Raw genomic sequence first — 17,359 nt, forward strand, 5'->3', positions numbered from 1 at the left:
TCACTTTCATTTAAGCTTTGACCATGATTTTTTCCTAATGAAGTGGCCTGTCATTAAGTCAGTGCTTCTCAAATAGTGGGGCGCGCCCCCCTTGGGGGTGCGGTGCTATTCCTGGGGGGGCGCGTGTGACCCTGGGGAACAGGCTTTTTTTTTGGCAGTACTAGAATAAAGTGTAATTGCGCGTTTACTACAGCAGGGGGCAGTGGCGCTCTCATTGTTACTTCTGTCACGTTTGCGACAGTGCAACATTTTACGACTTACAAGACAAGTTAGGATAGTCACGATGGGGAGGGGGGGCGCGAATAGTTTTCTTCTTGCTGGGGGGGGCGTAACAGAAAATAATTGAGAAGCACTGGGTTAAATAAAGGTTAACCTAAAAAAAAAAAAAAAAAAAAAAAAAAAAGTGAACCCTGAACTTTGAACCCGCGGTGACCCCGCGGTGACCCGTGGTGACCCCGCGGTGACCCGTGGTGACCACGTGGTGACCCCTGGGTGACCTTTGAACCCTGAACTTTTAACTCTAGTTAAAAATCGAAAATGTGCACATGACCCCGTGAACTTTGAACCGACCTTTGACCCCTGGGTGAACTTTGAACCGTAAACTTTGACCTTTGACCCCTAGCTAATTACGTTTTTTTTTTTTTTTTTAAACCGGCATAGCAGAACGATCCATGGTCTTCAGATGCCGCGCTGTCGCCATCTCCTGGTCAGTTAGTGAAATGTTTTTGCTGATGTTTTTTTTTCTCTCAATTAAAACAAATCAATTAGCCAGTTGGTTTTCTTTATTTAATATCTATTATCAGACAAAACCAAATTGTGAATCAGTCACCTAGGCTATAGCAGAACAAACAATCCATGGTCTTCAGATGCCACGCTGTCGCCATCTCCTGGTCAGCTAGTGAAATGCTTTTGCTGTTTTTTTTCCCTCTCAATTAAAACAAATCAATCAGCCAGTTGGTTTTCTATATTTAATATCTGATATCAGACAAAACCAAATTGTGAATCAGTCACCTAGGCCAGTGCTTCTCAAATAGTGGGGCGCTATTCCTGGGGGGGCGCGTGTGACCCTGGGGAACAGGCTTTTTCTTTGGCAGTACTAGAATAAAGTGTAATTGCGCGTTTACTACAGCAGGGGGCAGTGGCGCTCTCATTGTTACTTCTGTCACGTTTGCGACAGTGCAACATTTTACGACTTACAAGACAAGTTAGGATAGTCACGGTGGGGAGGGGGGGCGCGAATAGTTTTCTTCTTGCTAGGGGGGGGCGTAACAGAAAATAATTGAGAAGCACTGCATTAAGTACACCTGAAAATGGCGGTGTACCTAATAGAGTGTCCGAATGACGTCATAGATCAAACAGCCAATCAGAAAGAGTCATTTTCTTCTTCGTTTTGTTTTACGGTGAGGTGGCACCAGCGTCATTGGGCATTACTGACACCTACTGACTGGTTGGAGTCATATGAACTGAAAAAAGTTCCCTGAAAGAAATCGTTCCTTTGATTCAGTTCACTTAAAAAAAATAGAATGCACATTAGTGACATCCTCATGAACCTCACCGCACGTCACTGGTGTGAAATGAAACAAAATTACTCCACAGACATTAAAATAGGTCATTGGGCTTTATTTAAATGTCCCATGAAGCTATTCTAGTAAAACAATTGTTATGGACGAAAATGAGCATGTATAGAATAATATGTAACACGTTGTTTCTGTCATTTTCCACCACAGCAAAATCTACAATCAGTAAAAAAGTCAGTGAAAACTTCAAGTTTTCAATAAGAGTAGAAAGCCTACTGTCAATATATAAATATACTGTATAGTTAAAACCTGTGAGTTTTATTATGCCAAAGTTTGAAATCTTAGGAGTTCAACTTCCAATGCAGCTGACAAATATTTTATTTAAAGGTAGTTTCTGCTGCAGTTTAAAATGTGCAATAAGCTTTTAAGAGTTGAATAAAAGTCAGTTCATCAGTTGTGTGGGAGAAATTCAAGTGTTCCATGTAAACAAATTATGTAGGATATGATGGATGAAAATAATTTTCATTCAAAGGCAAAAACGCATCAGATTTATTGTCGGGACGTAAAACGTTTTCTCGAAATGTATGAAATGCAAGTTCCTGTTGAGGCGGCGGTTAATCAGAAATTCAAGAAATCACATGAACATGCAAGTCCATTCATTGAAATGATCCCTGAAAATGGTGTGATAATAAGCATGCCAGGCCACTAGTTGGCAATGTAGAAACACTACACATTCTTTAAAAATAGATTTAGCTTTGCTTTTGTGTGTAAGCAAAGTGGTCTCAATAACAGTGTGGTCCAAAAAAACAACAACAACAAAAAAACTGTGTGGTCCAGCATTGATGCTTTGTTTTGGGTTTTGTTTTTGTACATTGTAAGTCACCTGCGTCCATTATTATTTTCTTTTGAGGTTTTAAAATGACATCGGCATGTAAACCAAACACCCCAAAAGACTTTTTTTTCTTAGAGAAAATGAAATTGCATCCAATCTCTCTTTCATGCATCAGAGCCATAACGGATAACGTTTATCAGAACCCAGCAAACGTTTACACATCAGCACAACATTGTGCGTTCAGATAATTCAATGATGTCGAGCAGGAGAACACCTTTCTAGCATTTTTGTCTCTGTTACTGTTCTGATGCTCCCTCTGAAAGTGCAAAAATCCTGACTGTATAAAAGGGGCTTAAAGGATATTTGATGTGCTTGATTGTGGTTAAGTGGTCCCGAGTGATCCTCGCCTGTTTAGGTTCTGTGTACTGGAGCTGAGTCCTCGATGGTCAATCAGGCGGCGGGACTGAGCCACAAAAGCAGAACTCAAACTGGTATCAAAGCGTGTGCATTAATAACTTTTGCTTACCTGGCTCTCATCCTGATTCTCTCCGCTGCCGACATTGAGCACGTTGAGTGAGTTGGCTCTTTTCATCCTGAAAACAGGAAGCCACATAACAACCTTCAGTGCTTAATTTCATTCAGTTTCACTGCATCCAATACTGCTCAATATTCATGCTGCCTTTTTTCTTCACATTAACGTCACATCTCCCGGCAATTTGTAAGTGTTTATATTGTATTTTTAATATTCACAGAACTGCCAAGGACACTTATTAGTATTTCATTTTGACTATTGACTTGTTGCTACCTTTGCGTACAGACAAATGTTACTTTACCCAACATTCCTCGGAGTAGCTTCCTCAACATCGACTCCCTTGAGCTTGCGTACCAGCTTCTCGCTGCTTCGCCGTATGGACTCTCGCAGTTTGGTGAAGGAGCCGCTTCGCCTCAACGGGCCGTCCGGTTGCCCGGCTTGGTCGGTCCCGCCTGACCAGCTGGGCTGGGCGTCGCCTGGACAACCGAAGAGGGTGGAAAAAACATTGGATGTTATGTCAATGATCCAGCGATTACAAATAAGTACAAGGAAAGATAAGACTTTAACGCAAAATTTTAGATAGGAAAAAAAATGCAGATACAGTGATTCCTCATTTATTACGGGAGATGCCTTCCAGAAACACCCGCAATAAATGAAAATTCTCAAAATAGAAGGGTATATGTATTTATGTGTTTTTCAATATTGTATTGAAATAAATAAATGAAGATCCCGGAAATAGAACGGTATATGTATTACCTTGTGTCTTTTTCATTATTGTATTGAAATGTACAATAAGTAGTGTTTCTTGGTGGCCGCTAAAGGACATGTGTATAGCAGGTTTATTTGAAAAGTGGTTTACCTTGTCAAGCAATGCAATATATATAGTTGTCAGGGTAACAATTCAGGTTACCTTGCACAGATCCAAACTCCTTCTCATGCGCTCTGGTGAGGATCTCCTTGTAGAGTGCTTCTGCTTGTCGGTACTTGCCCTGCTTGAGGTAACAGGACGCCTAACGGCAAGAAGAGGAAGATAAGGGGCTTTGGTCACATGACAACATGGCTTTGGACTCACCAGGTTGTTTTTGGTCTTGGCCACGTTGGCGTCGTCGGGTCCCAGCTTGCTCTGGTAGATGTGTAGCGCTCGCTCGTAGTAGCGCTCCACCTCCTGGTACTTGCCCTGGTTCTGACACAGCAGCGCCAAGTTGTTCAGCTGCTTGGCCACGTCGGGGTGCTCCGTGCCCAGCACCTGCCAAACCACGCAAGGTACCACTAGGCCCATTAATACAGGATCTCAAGGCAATCATTGAAGTTTATTTGTCAGCAAATTTTGTGTTTTGCAGTTCCTACATCAAAAGGGGAAAATACTTAAATAATAGGGTGAAAACCAAAATCCAAGAAAAAATTAGAGGCGTGCAAAAAAAGCAAAATCGATGTGGGAACAATATATTAGAAAACAAAAAAAATAAAAACATTAAATTTATCCGTCCGTGATCTGTACCGCTTATCCTCACGAGGGTCGTGGGAGTGCTGGAGGCTATCCCAGCTGACTACGGGCAGTAGGCGGGGGACAATACAAAGATTTAGACCATAAATGAAGGCGGAAGATACAATCTAAACTCGTATTTAGAGACCGTGAGATTTCATTTTAAGGCCTCGGTTACTGGGGCTTACGCTCAACTTCGCTCACCTTCTCTCGGATCTGCAGCGCTCGCTTGCACAGTGGCTCAGCTTCTGTGTATTTGCCTCGCTTCCCGTAAAGCACTGCCAAGTTGTTGAGCGTGGCCGCCACCTACAAACACACACATGTACATACACAAACAAAGTATGTGTCAGAAGCTGTTTGATGATGCGTGTTTGTGTCTAACTTACAGCTGGGTGGTCCATTCCCAGTGTTTTCTCCCTGATGTCCAGGGCATCATTTAACAGGTTGGCAGCTTCTTTGTATTTGTTTTGGTCTCTAAATATAAAAAATAAATTGTACAAAATAAATAAATGTGAAAAAACATGTGTAAACAAAAAACGTTTTAATTCGAAGAGCAAAGATTGTAAATGGCAAGTCAGTAATACATTTGGATGACATCCAAATAAGGCTTGAGGAATGCTAACAGGCTCACCTGTACACCAGTGCCAGAATGTTTAACATGGTGGCCACGTCAGGGTGGGTGTGGCCCGACGACTTCTCCAAGTCCTCTAAGGCCTGTGTGGAGTGTTTCAAGTTTGAGTCATATGATCTTAAACGCATTTCAGTCAGATTTGAACCCTCACGTCGGCAGCGCAGCGGTCACCTGTTTACAAAGCGGCACAGCGACCTCGTATCGTCCCTGTGAAGCGTACTGGATGACGAGATTATGGAGCGTCCGAAGGCGAGCCGGAATCTCGTAGCCTCCTTGCTGGGCTGCCGCTGCCGCGCTGCTGTGGTGGTGCTGCGAGGTCGACACTTGACGCACACACAGCACACGTGCATTTTCAAGTCATTTTCATTATTCAGTTTGGTCTGTGTGCATGAGTGTTACTTTGTGATGACTCTTCATCCTCGGCAGGGAAAAGGTCATCCAGAGACTCTTTGGAAGATTTGTTCTTGTCATCCTGGAAATATTTGACAAAGAATTCCAGCAGAAAACACAACTATTATGACAAATGTACACAAAAAAAAAGGAAACTAAATGGGTGAAAAAGGGACAAGCATAAAATAGCACCCAAAATACTAGATTAAAAAATCTATTAGAAAGGCATAATGTCCATAAAACTACATTCTACTGAGATTTGTCTCACCGGTGGCGGCGCCTCCTCCTGGTCATACTTGCGTATGGAGGCCATGAACTGCAAATGTTTATTGTGTTCCTCCAGCGTCACCATGTCCTGCTCTCGCTCCTGCAGACGCTGCTGGGCGCCCGCCAGTTCGTCACGCAGCCACTGGTTTTCCTGACACAGGCGGCGCACCTGAAATGGACGCAAAACAAATGGGATGAACCACCTCGTCTTCTTCATTCTCCTCACTGCTGCTGTCACCGGGCTCACCTGAGCTCGCAGTTTCTGTTTCTCGGCCTCCAAAGAACTCAAATGTGCTGACAGCGCCATCATCACCTGATTGCACAACACAGAAGTACCACAAGTTATTGCTACTGCTTTTGTCTATTTGCCCAACCCCCATGAAAGCACCCACATCCTTTTTTTTAATTAAATCATAGTTTGGCTTTGTTACAGTTTGGTTAGCTTTTTGTGTAGGATTCAACCTGCGCTTCGCTGAGTCCCAGCTCGATCCTCTCCAGTGATTGTCGTATGATGCCGCTCTTCTCTTGTTCCACGCTGCCGCCGCCTTCAACCGCCATTTCAGGACTCTGGGCTGCCCCCCGCAGGCTCTCCAGCAGGCTTCGGTTCTCTCCTCGAAGTGCCTCCAGCCCGGCGATCACCTGCTGCGTGCTGCACAGGATCTCCTCCGCCGACAACATCGCCGCACCTCCTTGTGTGCTACAAAACGAAATTTCCAGACACATTCCGATTAAAACAATAAAATGGGTATTCCGATGAAAACAATCAAATTGGTCAAAAAAGGGCCATCATGACTGTCAATCCAAATAAATGTATGAGCACCTCATATTATATACAGTAAAAGCTACAAAACAAACTGATTCAATTATGATTACAAGTGAAGACAATTTGCAATTCTAGTAATGACACACGAATTTGATGCACAATTTGTCTTCGCGGGCCACATAAAATGATGTGGCGGGCCGTATCTGGCCCCCGGGCCTTGAGTTTGACACCCGTGATTTAACAGTTCGGCAATTTGCATTGTGTCGTGTTTTTAAATCACCTGCCACATGCTGTAATATTCAAAACATAGTAACAGAAAGAGTTAAAAGTTGAAGGTTAAATGATACCACACAAATTTGTTGCACTTTGAAAAGTTGAATGATTTGTGACCCATTTTTAATTAAAATAAAAATGCCAAACATGTTTTCTTTGACATTTTTATTAACATTTTGAATGCTAAAATATGTAGTTTGTATAATTTATAATAGAAAATTACAACATACTTTTTATTATTTTAAAACACGCACGCACACGCACGCACGCACACGCACAAACACACACGCACACTTAAAACTAGTAATAAAACAGTTACTTTTCTGAACTGCATTGAAGTGCTTTGGTTGACTTGCCCGATATGTTTGTTTGAACATTTAGTTTTCACTTACATCCAATGACATCATACTTTGATAAAAGGCTGCTTCTTTTATCATCCTCCATTCCCACTAAGTGCAAAGAGCCCGCTAGCGATAAACAATAATAATTCACACACAACTCTCCTAACCTCAACACTGCGAGTCGTTTATGGGCAAAATGAAGTGAAGTTTGCCATAGAACAAGTAACATATGCAACCATTTTCTAGTTCACAGCAAAAGTAAACAAACACAAAAAACGCAGGTTCATTTCCACTCCCATAAAAGTTATTTTTAGCCTACCTGCTAAGTCCACACTCCGCCAGGACCTCGTCTGCTTTATGCCCTGCGAGCAGATGCTGTTTTTACATTTAAGTGAATAATATTTAGGACTTGTGCGACATTTTCTCCCGGCTTATGCGATGCTGAGAAGCTTGTAGGTGTTAAAAAGTAATAAAGGTGTAAATGATCCACCTGCTGCCTCCTCAACTAGCAGCAGTCGTGCTAACACCAGCTGGTATCAACATCCGGTTACGAATATGACGTCAAAAAGTAAATTATAAGAGCACGCCACAACACCGGGAAATATCGCCCTAATAGAAAAAAATATTCACCTTCTAAAGTACAATATTAATTGCAATTATCTATCGTACATATGATGAAATAAACCTAAAGAATACTAATACTCAATACATTTAATATCTTATTCTGGAGGCAAAAGCTGCCAAGTTCCTGTAATTCTCCGCATGCTTTGTGACAATAGCGCTTACCTGATCCTATTTTTTCCCAGCATCCACCGCAGCTAAACGACGTCAACTGGATGATGAGCTTCTCGAATGTCAGAATTGTGAGAAGTACTATAATATAGTACTTATTATAATATAACTAATAATATAGTAACTATAATATTAGATTTTGGCTTAATTATTGCTTCTCCATGATATGCCTGTACACAATTTACTCTGTTGATTGTGTTGTGGTTTCTTTCGGTTGCAGCAGTAAGAAAAAGTAAGCAAAGAAAAGTCCCAGAAGGCAAAAATGTGGGAGGAAGGAGGTCCTAAGTATGGAAAGGAACATTTTAAGTTGCTCCAATTTCAAGACGCGTTTTACACTGGCAAGGACTTGAAAAAGCTTGCAAATGTTTGAAATTTCTGTCTTTTTTGTGTCTGTTTTGCAAAACAAGCCAAGTGTTAGTGGGTCAATCTACTTTTTAATGTCGTTTTGAAAATGTTGCATTCGCTTGAAAAAACAAAACATATTTCTTCCTGATCCCCAAAACAAAGGCATAAAAAAATTCTTTTTTTTTTTTTTTGCAAAAACAGAAAGTAAAAAAAATCCAAAACTAAAGCCCAAAATCTATTAGTCAGAAGTTTTTTCCAAGTGAATGCAATACACCTGCGTTATAGTTGAAATCAAAACAAATAAACACAAATAAATAAACATGTAATAAACATGCAACTGTGTGTGTTTGTCTTTGTGTGTGTGTGTTTTTAATCATAGTAAGATTCTGAGGAGTTGGGGAAATTATTGTTACTTACAGCTGCTTAGTCGGGGGATTTAAACAGCCAATCCACAGAAAAATGTGACCAGATTGTCATTAAAGTCACATTGGATAGCAAAGCATTGTGTGCATGTGTGTATGTGTAATAGGAGCAGGGTGACCGTTGACCAACAGCTCAGCTGCAAGGTGCATGGCAACCATATGAGGCAACTTCAAATTCTTGGGGTTGTACAGGCTTGTCGACTCGTCAACTTAACTTGTTCAGAATGTTTTGAGCTTGAAGTTGACTAGTCATTAATCACATTTTAGCTTGGGGAGGAGGCAGAGCCGCATGAAATGAGAGCATCGGCTTACCTGATTTAAATTGTCTTCTGTTTCTGAATGGACAGTTTAGGTAAGTGAGTGAGAACCAGTACAGGATAAAAAAGGCTGGCTGCAGCAAAATTTTGAACAAACTTTTAGCTGCACTATCAAAGTGGAAGATGAGCGAGGAATTTTTCCATCGCACACAAAGAGATCCCTGATTACGGCCTTTTCCATGCAACAACACCCTCAGTAACTGACAGGCATGCTTTGTTTTGTTCAGTGCAGTAACTTTTTAAGGTTTTTATTTATTTACTTTAAACTCTGGACTTTAATAGACTACATAATAGTTGTGGTACTGGGGAAAAACTGTGATTAAAAAAATCTAAATAGGCAACACAATAACCGAAATGTGTGCATTACATACAATCTCATACAAACACACTTGTTTCATTGTGTTTTTTGCATAATGTTGCTTCATTCAGACCTGAAAGCTGAGCGTGAGGAAGCATGCCGAAGATATAACTGATACTTTGTCTACTTTCTTAAAAAAGATTCATGACATTGGAACCTGTTCACCACGGGATGACCCTCACGCACACCCACAGTTGGACACTATGTAGCAGTTGTGTATTCGTTAGCCTTTCTACTGCAGACAGACAAGCGGACAGACAGACAGGCAGGCAGGCAGGCAGGCAGGCAGGCAGACAGACAGACAGACAGAGAGGTGTAGGGTCATTACCAGAGACAGCTGAGTCAACGCAATCCAATCGCGGGTCTGGCGGAGGAGCCGGCACTAAAATAGAAAGTCGTACTGGGGTGCATTGATCAATTTGTTAAGTGAGTACATCCTAAAAAGAGAAAATCAGTAACACAACTTTATGCGAAAAAAAAAAAAAACATACACAAGTGAAGCTTAGACTGTGAATGTGACGATAGAGATGAAACATGACATGGTGTTTGAGCGTGGTATGCGACAATGATGTACATAAAAATACTCTGCATGACCACTGAGACCAATAAAACGTGACCCCAAAGGGGGTGCTGCAGTCCAAAGACAATCAAGTATAATATGTCAGAGATATGTTACTAGCATGCAAAATATAGGCATGTATGACAACCTGCTGGGATATATTCTAGCCACCAGAGGCTTTAAGCAGATATTTTCATGATTCATACGTGTTAATGAGTAGGTGGAAGAAAGGTAAACAAAGTAGCATCTATTTAATAGTATTTGAATGACATTTAACAGCTGGGAAGGACGTGGCTTGAGCTATTCAGAGGACATGCACATATCATTTAAGTTTTCACAATTTGGAAGTCTTATTTGATCTACTTTCCGTTTTTTTTTTTTTAACCATTCAAATTTGGTTGCTAACCAAAATCTCTCTGTGATGTGTCAAATTTAGGACGGGCACTTTGTTTTCCCACATAATGTTATATACCAAAATGTTTTATCATAATGGTCTGTTGTTGTTTGCCATCATGTACAGTAGAATTGTCTATGTATTACTGTTGTGAAGCGTTTTGGTTCATATCATATTGTTATATGCCTTCATGTTGTTGACTATACTGTTGTAAATTACCGTGAAGCATTGCTTGACATGCTGTTCCTGCTTATATAACTGCCCTTGCGATCCGTCAATGTGGGCAGCTGTGGCACTGTGGAGGAAGGGGGGTGTAGTGTGTGTGTGTGTGTGTGTGTGTGTGTGTGTGTGTGTTAGGTGGGGGTGTACACTGAACATCTAAAGTGGGAAACTGGATCTGTGCCACAGTAACATATGAGCAAGAGAACACGCGCACAAACGCACACATACGTATGACCTTAGTCGTATTGGCAGTGTTATAAAAGTCAGGATGAAATAGTTGCTGTCATTACATCCACACGTTATATTGAAAAATTGCTTGTATGAGACAGCGCAGTGGAGTTATCATGGCAATCAGCCTTTGCGTTTAATTTAGGAAGCCACACCAAGGCCTGTTTTGGTGTAACCCGAGCCCGAGGGATGATTTAGAGCACGGACCGTGACACCTGATGCTCATGTGCAGAACAAACTGACGTCTTCTGCTGCAACACAACCCACAGACTTTTCAAAAATTGTTTAGTCCCCAGGCTAACATTTTATTTTAGGACAGGATCTCAAACGTGTCTCTTGTGAGGTGACTCACATGTATGCATAATCTGAGTAGGATTTAATAAGCGTTAGGCGGATGACTGAGGTTTATCAAATTAGCAGTGGAGCTTTGAGAGCAATCAGAGCAAAGCTTCACAGTACAAGCGGGGGCATTTTAGGAAGCTCGGCCCATGTCCCCCCCACCCAAAATATTCGGTCTTCAGTCATCAGTGATCCGTTCCATAGCTCAAAAACTGGTAATGAGTCTCGCTGAGTAATGATATCAAGCTGATAATTCACAGGAAAAAGTTCACTAGCTGCCAAAATATTAGAAAGAGCTCAATTACATACCATAATAAAATATACATACACTTGTGTTGCAGGCCGACGAAAGCAAAGTTGAACCTTTTAGTCATAATTCCAAAAGTATGTTTGGGATAAACACAAGACTTCTCATCAGCAAAAGACTACTGTACTCACAAGAGGTGTCAAAATTAATCAACAACGATTTGTTTAATCGACAATTATTTTAGGAATTGATTAATTGTTTAAAATCAGTGTTTGACTTAAAATTGTCCAAATCCTTTGATTTCAGCCTCCCGACAGCAGGAATTCTCAGGTTTTTGTAGTCTTTTATGAGAGCAGATTATCTTTTGTTTGCTTTCGTCAAAATAAGACATTTGCAAGCATCTACTTTTACTTTGGAAAGTAAGTAACAAGTTCCACATACACGGGATGGCAATTGATGAGGCTCCCGTGGAACATATTTATCTAGCACAGGGGTGTCAAACATAATTGAACGCGCATCGTTAAAAATTGTTGAAAATACAATACTTGAACATGGCTGAGAAAATGGTGTGTACACGGTTAATTGAAACTGAGAACACGCACAAGCAGGTCCTGCCGACTGCGGCGGGCCGCGAGGTGAAAGGTCTCGTTCCTCCTGCAGCTGTCGCCTCCACCCCGGTTCCTCGTTGCCTTTTACAACAGCAGGCCCGCCCGCGTCCAATCACACCAGGACGGGTCGAGTCCTCCCAACCAGTCGGGGTGGAGGTGGCGCTATAAAAGTCATCGTCCAACACCTGGCAGACTTGGGCAACCCCTTCATTTGGTGGACAGGATCTGATCCCGGGATCTGTTACCTCTTTCTTTCTCCCTGAGCAGGTAATGAGTCTTTAAAATAACAAAATGTGAATTTGTCATTTAGAGAATTGACTGTGCTCAGTCTGTTGGTGGAGATGTGCTGCAAAAATCACACTTGAGGTCATAATGACCGTGTGTCAAGTCCTCAAGGGTCCTCAAGTGAGATTTGCTTTGAGTTTTTTTTTTTTTTAGTTTAATACAAAATAATGTAAATTTTAAGATATTTTGATATTTTCGTACTAAATCTTAAATTACTTATTTTGATGCATGAAAACAAATTAAATTGTAAAACCCAATGGATGTAATGCAATCGAGTGGAAAATAGCTTCCCAAATTAGACAACTAAAAAGATAGACAGTTTATAATTTAATTATAATTTAATTATTATTTTTTGGATAGTATATCAATACTTGTTGTGTTGTAATATACAACTGTAATTTTTGTAAGGGGAAATGCGATAATACCTGCTCATACTTTTGGATTGTAATTTTTGCTGGACCACAGAACAAGAGTCATGTTCTGAGGTTAGACAAGGTGCAACAGATGCACTCGTCCTTTTTAGTTCCCTGGTAGAAGGTACTATAAAGGGGGCGGGGGTGGCAACTTTGAGACTATTAATAATCCTGCCTGACGCAAATGGGGTCTTTTGGTGGGGAGGGGTAAGTGGCACAGCTGAGAAAGACATTGACAGAGTGAGCCTGAGAAACAGATACCTTTGACTTTTAGCAAGCACTTGGTTTCCACTTCTACCTATCAGGGTGGTGACGCAGAAACAGAGAGGGAGGGGGAGAGGTTAGCGAATAACGAGAAGATGTCTCCTCTTTACCCAAAGACTCATCAACAAAGCAATTGAAGCACTCAAAGAGAACTCAGACAATGCTCAGGGTGCTTCAATCCTTAAAAATATCAAAAACAAATAAAAATCAATAGGTCGTCATTTTGAATATACTTTGTTACAGTCGAAGCAGGAGTCGCAGCCATGGCCAAGAATTGTCACAATGACTACAAGATGAAGTTCTCGGTGGACGATGAGTTCCCCGATTTGTCCCAGCATAATAACCATATGGCCAAGGTAGCATGCACACACACACACACACACAAGCCTGTCTGCATGAAATCATCATTCATTTTTATAACAAATACAGAGTCACGGTTGTCCTCCTTAATGCAGTTGCTGACCAAGGAAATCTATGGTAAGCTGAGGAGCAAGTCCACCCCCAGCGGCTTTACTTTGGATGACGTCACCCAGACCGGAGTGGACAACCCCGGTAAGCAGAGTTCCAAGTTGCAGTTTTAACATAAAAAGATGCCACCTACATTGGAATGCTCCTTCTTCAGGCCACCCCTTCATCATGACCGTGGGCTGTGTGGCTGGTGACGAGGAGTCCTATGAGGTCTTCAAGGAACTGCTGGACCCCGTCATCTCCGACCGTCACAATGGATACGGACCCAACGACAAGCACAAGACTGACCTGAACTTCCAGAACCTGAAGGCAAGTTCTTCTTCCAAGACTGTACACAGACTTTGAAAACAAGACAGAAATGTCGAATGAACTCAAAATTTCAACAAAGGCAACACATTTGTTTGAAATATTAAGTTGTCTCACCAGTTTTCTGAAGCGGTGTTGGATAGTTGCATAATGTCTCCCTGAAATGGATAAAAAGGGTGAATTTCTTCAACTTAAATTACCATTTTAAGGAAAAATGATCTTTAAATACAATACGAAATTGACTATTTAGAGTAACTGTAGAATCAAATCCTTTCAAATAATTTTTGAACAAAGTGAAGAGTCTTAAAGCGGGAATCAAGTGAAATATTTTCTTTACAAAAATATGTTCTATGTGGACCAACTAGTCTATTCTGACTAATTTGCATTTGCGGAATATTAACATTTTATCAATCTCAAGGGGCTTCTATTTGCTACTGTCTGAAAATGACATCACAGTTGCTCAGGGCTCAGGTAACAACCAATCACAGCTCATACAGTATTATCAAAATTCTTTTAACTTGCCTTTGCCTTAAGCAAGTGAATTGTTCTTACACAAATAGTGCCTGGTAAGAAGAAATGTAGAACAGTGGATCATTCAATGATGTGTCTTGCAATTGTTCTTACAGGGCGGAGATGACCTGGACCCCAACTACGTTCTGTCCAGTCGTGTGCGTACCGGCCGTAGCATCAAGGGCTTCACCCTGCCGCCACACAACAGCCGTGGAGAGCGCAGAGCCATCGAGAAGCTGTCCATTGAGGGTGACTAGCTGGACTACTTTTGTCAGAAATTTAAATTAAAATTTGTTTATTTGTTGACAACAGAAAGTCAATTATCTCATTACATGTTTGGTTTATTGTAAATTTAAAAAAATCATTAATAATATAAATATTCTGCTTAAATAACAGCCTCACTAATACATTAATTTAAAGAAGTGACAAAACATGATTATTTTTTTATTATAACATTTTACACATTTGATTTTTATTTTAACTAGGTAAGTGGCTAATTCATTATAGTTATACAATTCGGAATGATATTTATTATAAAAATAAACTTTATATTTCACAATCAATCTTTTATTTTAGAAAACATTTTTTAGATTAAATATTATTAATCAATATGTATGTGATACAATAAGAATTGATGATTATTTTACAATTAAAGTATTTTACACAAATATGTAATATTTATTTACTACAATGAATAAGTGGGTGATTTTTTTTTTAATAAAATGATTTTTTGATTTAATTCAATAATATGAATGATTGTTTATGATTCAAATGAAAAATGTAAGCCCTAATATTGTCCTGCCTCCCCCAGCCTTGGCCAGCCTGGAGGGCGAGTTCAAGGGCAAGTACTACCCCCTGAACGGCATGACGGATGCCGAGCAGGAGCAGCTGATTGCTGACCACTTCCTGTTTGACAAGCCTGTGTCCCCACTGCTGACATGCGCCGGCATGGCCCGTGACTGGCCCGATGCCAGGGGTATCTGGTAAGGGCAGAACAGTCTTCACCAGCTTGATCAGAACAATGACATGATTATTATCATCATTATTTGAGTTTTCATTTTTGTTTGACCAATTATATAGATCAGTCGATCAAGCGATGGATTGTGAGATGTTGACCGATTTGGTTGTGCAGGCACAACGACAACAAGACTTTCTTGGTGTGGGTGAACGAGGAGGATCACCTGCGTGTCATCTCCATGCAGAAGGGCGGCAACATGAAGGAGGTGTTCAAACGCTTCTGTGTGGGTCTGCAGAAGGTAAGCAAAGAAAAAACAAAACAAAACAAAAACAATTTAATCGGTGACAGTGATGAGCCATCAACTTTCTTCTTGGCTCGGGTCAAAGAGATATTCAAGGATAACAAATTAATGACCCAAACGTATTGCGATTGAAACAAAAATTGCTAATACATTGGTTTGTTAATTGGAATGAAGAGTGGGAGTGAGGTTATTGACGGATGGTCTTTTCCTCAGATTGAGGAGATTTTCAAGAAGCACAACCACGGATTCATGTGGAACGAGCATCTGGGCTACATCCTCACTTGCCCGTCCAATCTGGGCACCGGCCTGCGTGGTGGCGTCCACGTCAAGCTCCCCAAGCTCAGCACGCACCCCAAGTTTGAGGAGATCCTCACCAGACTGCGCCTGCAGAAACGTGGCACAGGTACCCCATTATGCATGACAAAAAATGTACAGGTCATCACCCTTACAAATGAGATTTATTTTCCTTGAATTATGTGATTTCTTAAAAAAGTATTATTTCTTCAAATCACTACAGAAATCTGACAATAACTCCAAAAATATTACAACATGTCTTACAGAAAACTAAAGTCTCTCATTTCAATGGCCATACGCGTTTTTTGCTGTTGACTGACGGGGTTCCACTGTACATCGCTTTTTGCACGTGGTGGTCAACCAAACTTGAGCTTTCTTCCTACCTCCAGGTGGCGTGGACACAGCCTCAGTGGGTGGCACTTTTGACATCTCCAATGCCGACCGTCTTGGCTCCTCCGAGGTGTACCAGGTTCAGCTGGTGGTGGATGGCGTCAAGCTGATGGTGGAGATGGAGAAGAAGCTGGAGAAGGGCGAGTCCATTGACGACATGATTCCCGCCCAGAAGTAAACGAAAAGACCAACAACCACCACGGTGACCATGCCTGTGTTGTTGCTGTTTTTTTTTATAAATATCAAAACCAAAACAAAGCCTGGTTGTTCTTTGAGAACATCACTATCTTCCTTTTTCTTTATTTTCCCTTTTTTCTCCTCTGTAACATCCTGGGATCAATCCTCTCTACTTCTCTGGTTGCAAATTAGAACTGGACAAATAAACAAATGCCCCATTTAAAACAACTTTGTCTTGTTTCTTTTTGGGCTAGCTGTTAGCTACGATCTTAAAATGGAGACTGGCCAATGAGAGCAAAGCACACAAAAATACGGTAAAACACTTTCTTAGTGGCCCCTCTATTGAACCAGATAAGATTTAGAAGTTTAGTGTCATTTTTTTGTTACTCCAAACAATTTTCTGAATTTTTAAGTTGTCTTTCCAGCAAAAACGAGTTTTTCCCCAATCTATTTCAAAAATAACTTTTCCCATTTTTCTGAGTCAAAATGTTTTTTGTTAATCTTTTTTCCTTAAAAATTAAAATAGTCTAAATTCTGCTTGCAGTATGCATTTAAAAAGTCCTTAAAAAATACACAAAATATAACTGTCAGCTCCAATGTGAGCAATGTGCTGTTAGCACAAAACATGACACATTTTAGTGTCTAAGGCGCTAGCAAGAGAATAAAGCTCTTGTATTATTTTATGCTAATTTAATGCTAATGTTTTGATGTTTGCAAGCCGAAAAAGTGTGGCAACGTGACCAACAAAACCATTACAGCAGTCAGAATGAAAGCTTGCTTTAAGATCCTGATGGGACATTATTTAATTGTGATAAATGGCCAATATTCTGGTTTGCTTTTATTTTTAAGTGTCTTGCATGTGCTAATGCTAACATTATGATTCAAGGGAGTGAAAAGTATGTTAGCATTATCCTAAAAATATATCACAGCAATCAGACCAGATACTTTATAAGTACTTTAGGACAGTGACGGTATATCATGTCCAACATTTTTTATTTTCTTTTTTTAATACTAAATAGGATTTTTGTGCAAATTCTATCATCTTGAGGCAGCAAAAGGTGTTAGTCCTAACCAAAAAATACATGACCAAATACATAAGCTAATCACAACTGCTTGGAAACAATGACGTAATG

The 17,359-nt window shown here is 40.6% G+C and overlaps 2 protein-coding genes across 2 annotated transcripts; one reads left to right on the forward strand and one right to left on the reverse strand.

Moving 5' to 3' along the window:
- Window positions 1-1,599: 1,599 nt before the first annotated feature.
- klc3 (kinesin light chain 3) lies at window positions 1,600-7,583 on the reverse strand. Its single transcript, XM_061281439.1, has 14 exons — window positions 7,349-7,583; window positions 6,115-6,349; window positions 5,900-5,965; window positions 5,654-5,821; window positions 5,395-5,467; window positions 5,167-5,318; window positions 4,996-5,078; window positions 4,751-4,838; window positions 4,569-4,670; window positions 3,954-4,127; window positions 3,792-3,891; window positions 3,183-3,357; window positions 2,876-2,942; window positions 1,600-2,812 (listed from the first exon to the last, which is right to left on the reverse strand). Exons 2-14 carry the CDS (start codon window positions 6,328-6,330, stop codon window positions 2,732-2,734), a joined length of 1,545 nt encoding a protein of 514 aa, XP_061137423.1. The 5' UTR covers window positions 6,331-6,349; window positions 7,349-7,583; the 3' UTR covers window positions 1,600-2,731.
- A 4,382-nt stretch (window positions 7,584-11,965) lies between these two features.
- ckmb (creatine kinase, muscle b) lies at window positions 11,966-16,454 on the forward strand. Its single transcript, XM_061281186.1, has 9 exons — window positions 11,966-12,127; window positions 13,066-13,178; window positions 13,278-13,374; window positions 13,445-13,599; window positions 14,223-14,355; window positions 14,918-15,089; window positions 15,239-15,362; window positions 15,579-15,768; window positions 16,049-16,454. Exons 2-9 carry the CDS (start codon window positions 13,086-13,088, stop codon window positions 16,225-16,227), a joined length of 1,143 nt encoding a protein of 380 aa, XP_061137170.1. The 5' UTR covers window positions 11,966-12,127; window positions 13,066-13,085; the 3' UTR covers window positions 16,228-16,454.
- Window positions 16,455-17,359: the final 905 nt, after the last annotated feature.

Source organism: Syngnathus typhle, linkage group LG6, assembly GCF_033458585.1.
Source record: "Syngnathus typhle isolate RoL2023-S1 ecotype Sweden linkage group LG6, RoL_Styp_1.0, whole genome shotgun sequence".
Classification (NCBI taxonomy): Eukaryota; Metazoa; Chordata; class Actinopteri; order Syngnathiformes; family Syngnathidae; genus Syngnathus; species Syngnathus typhle.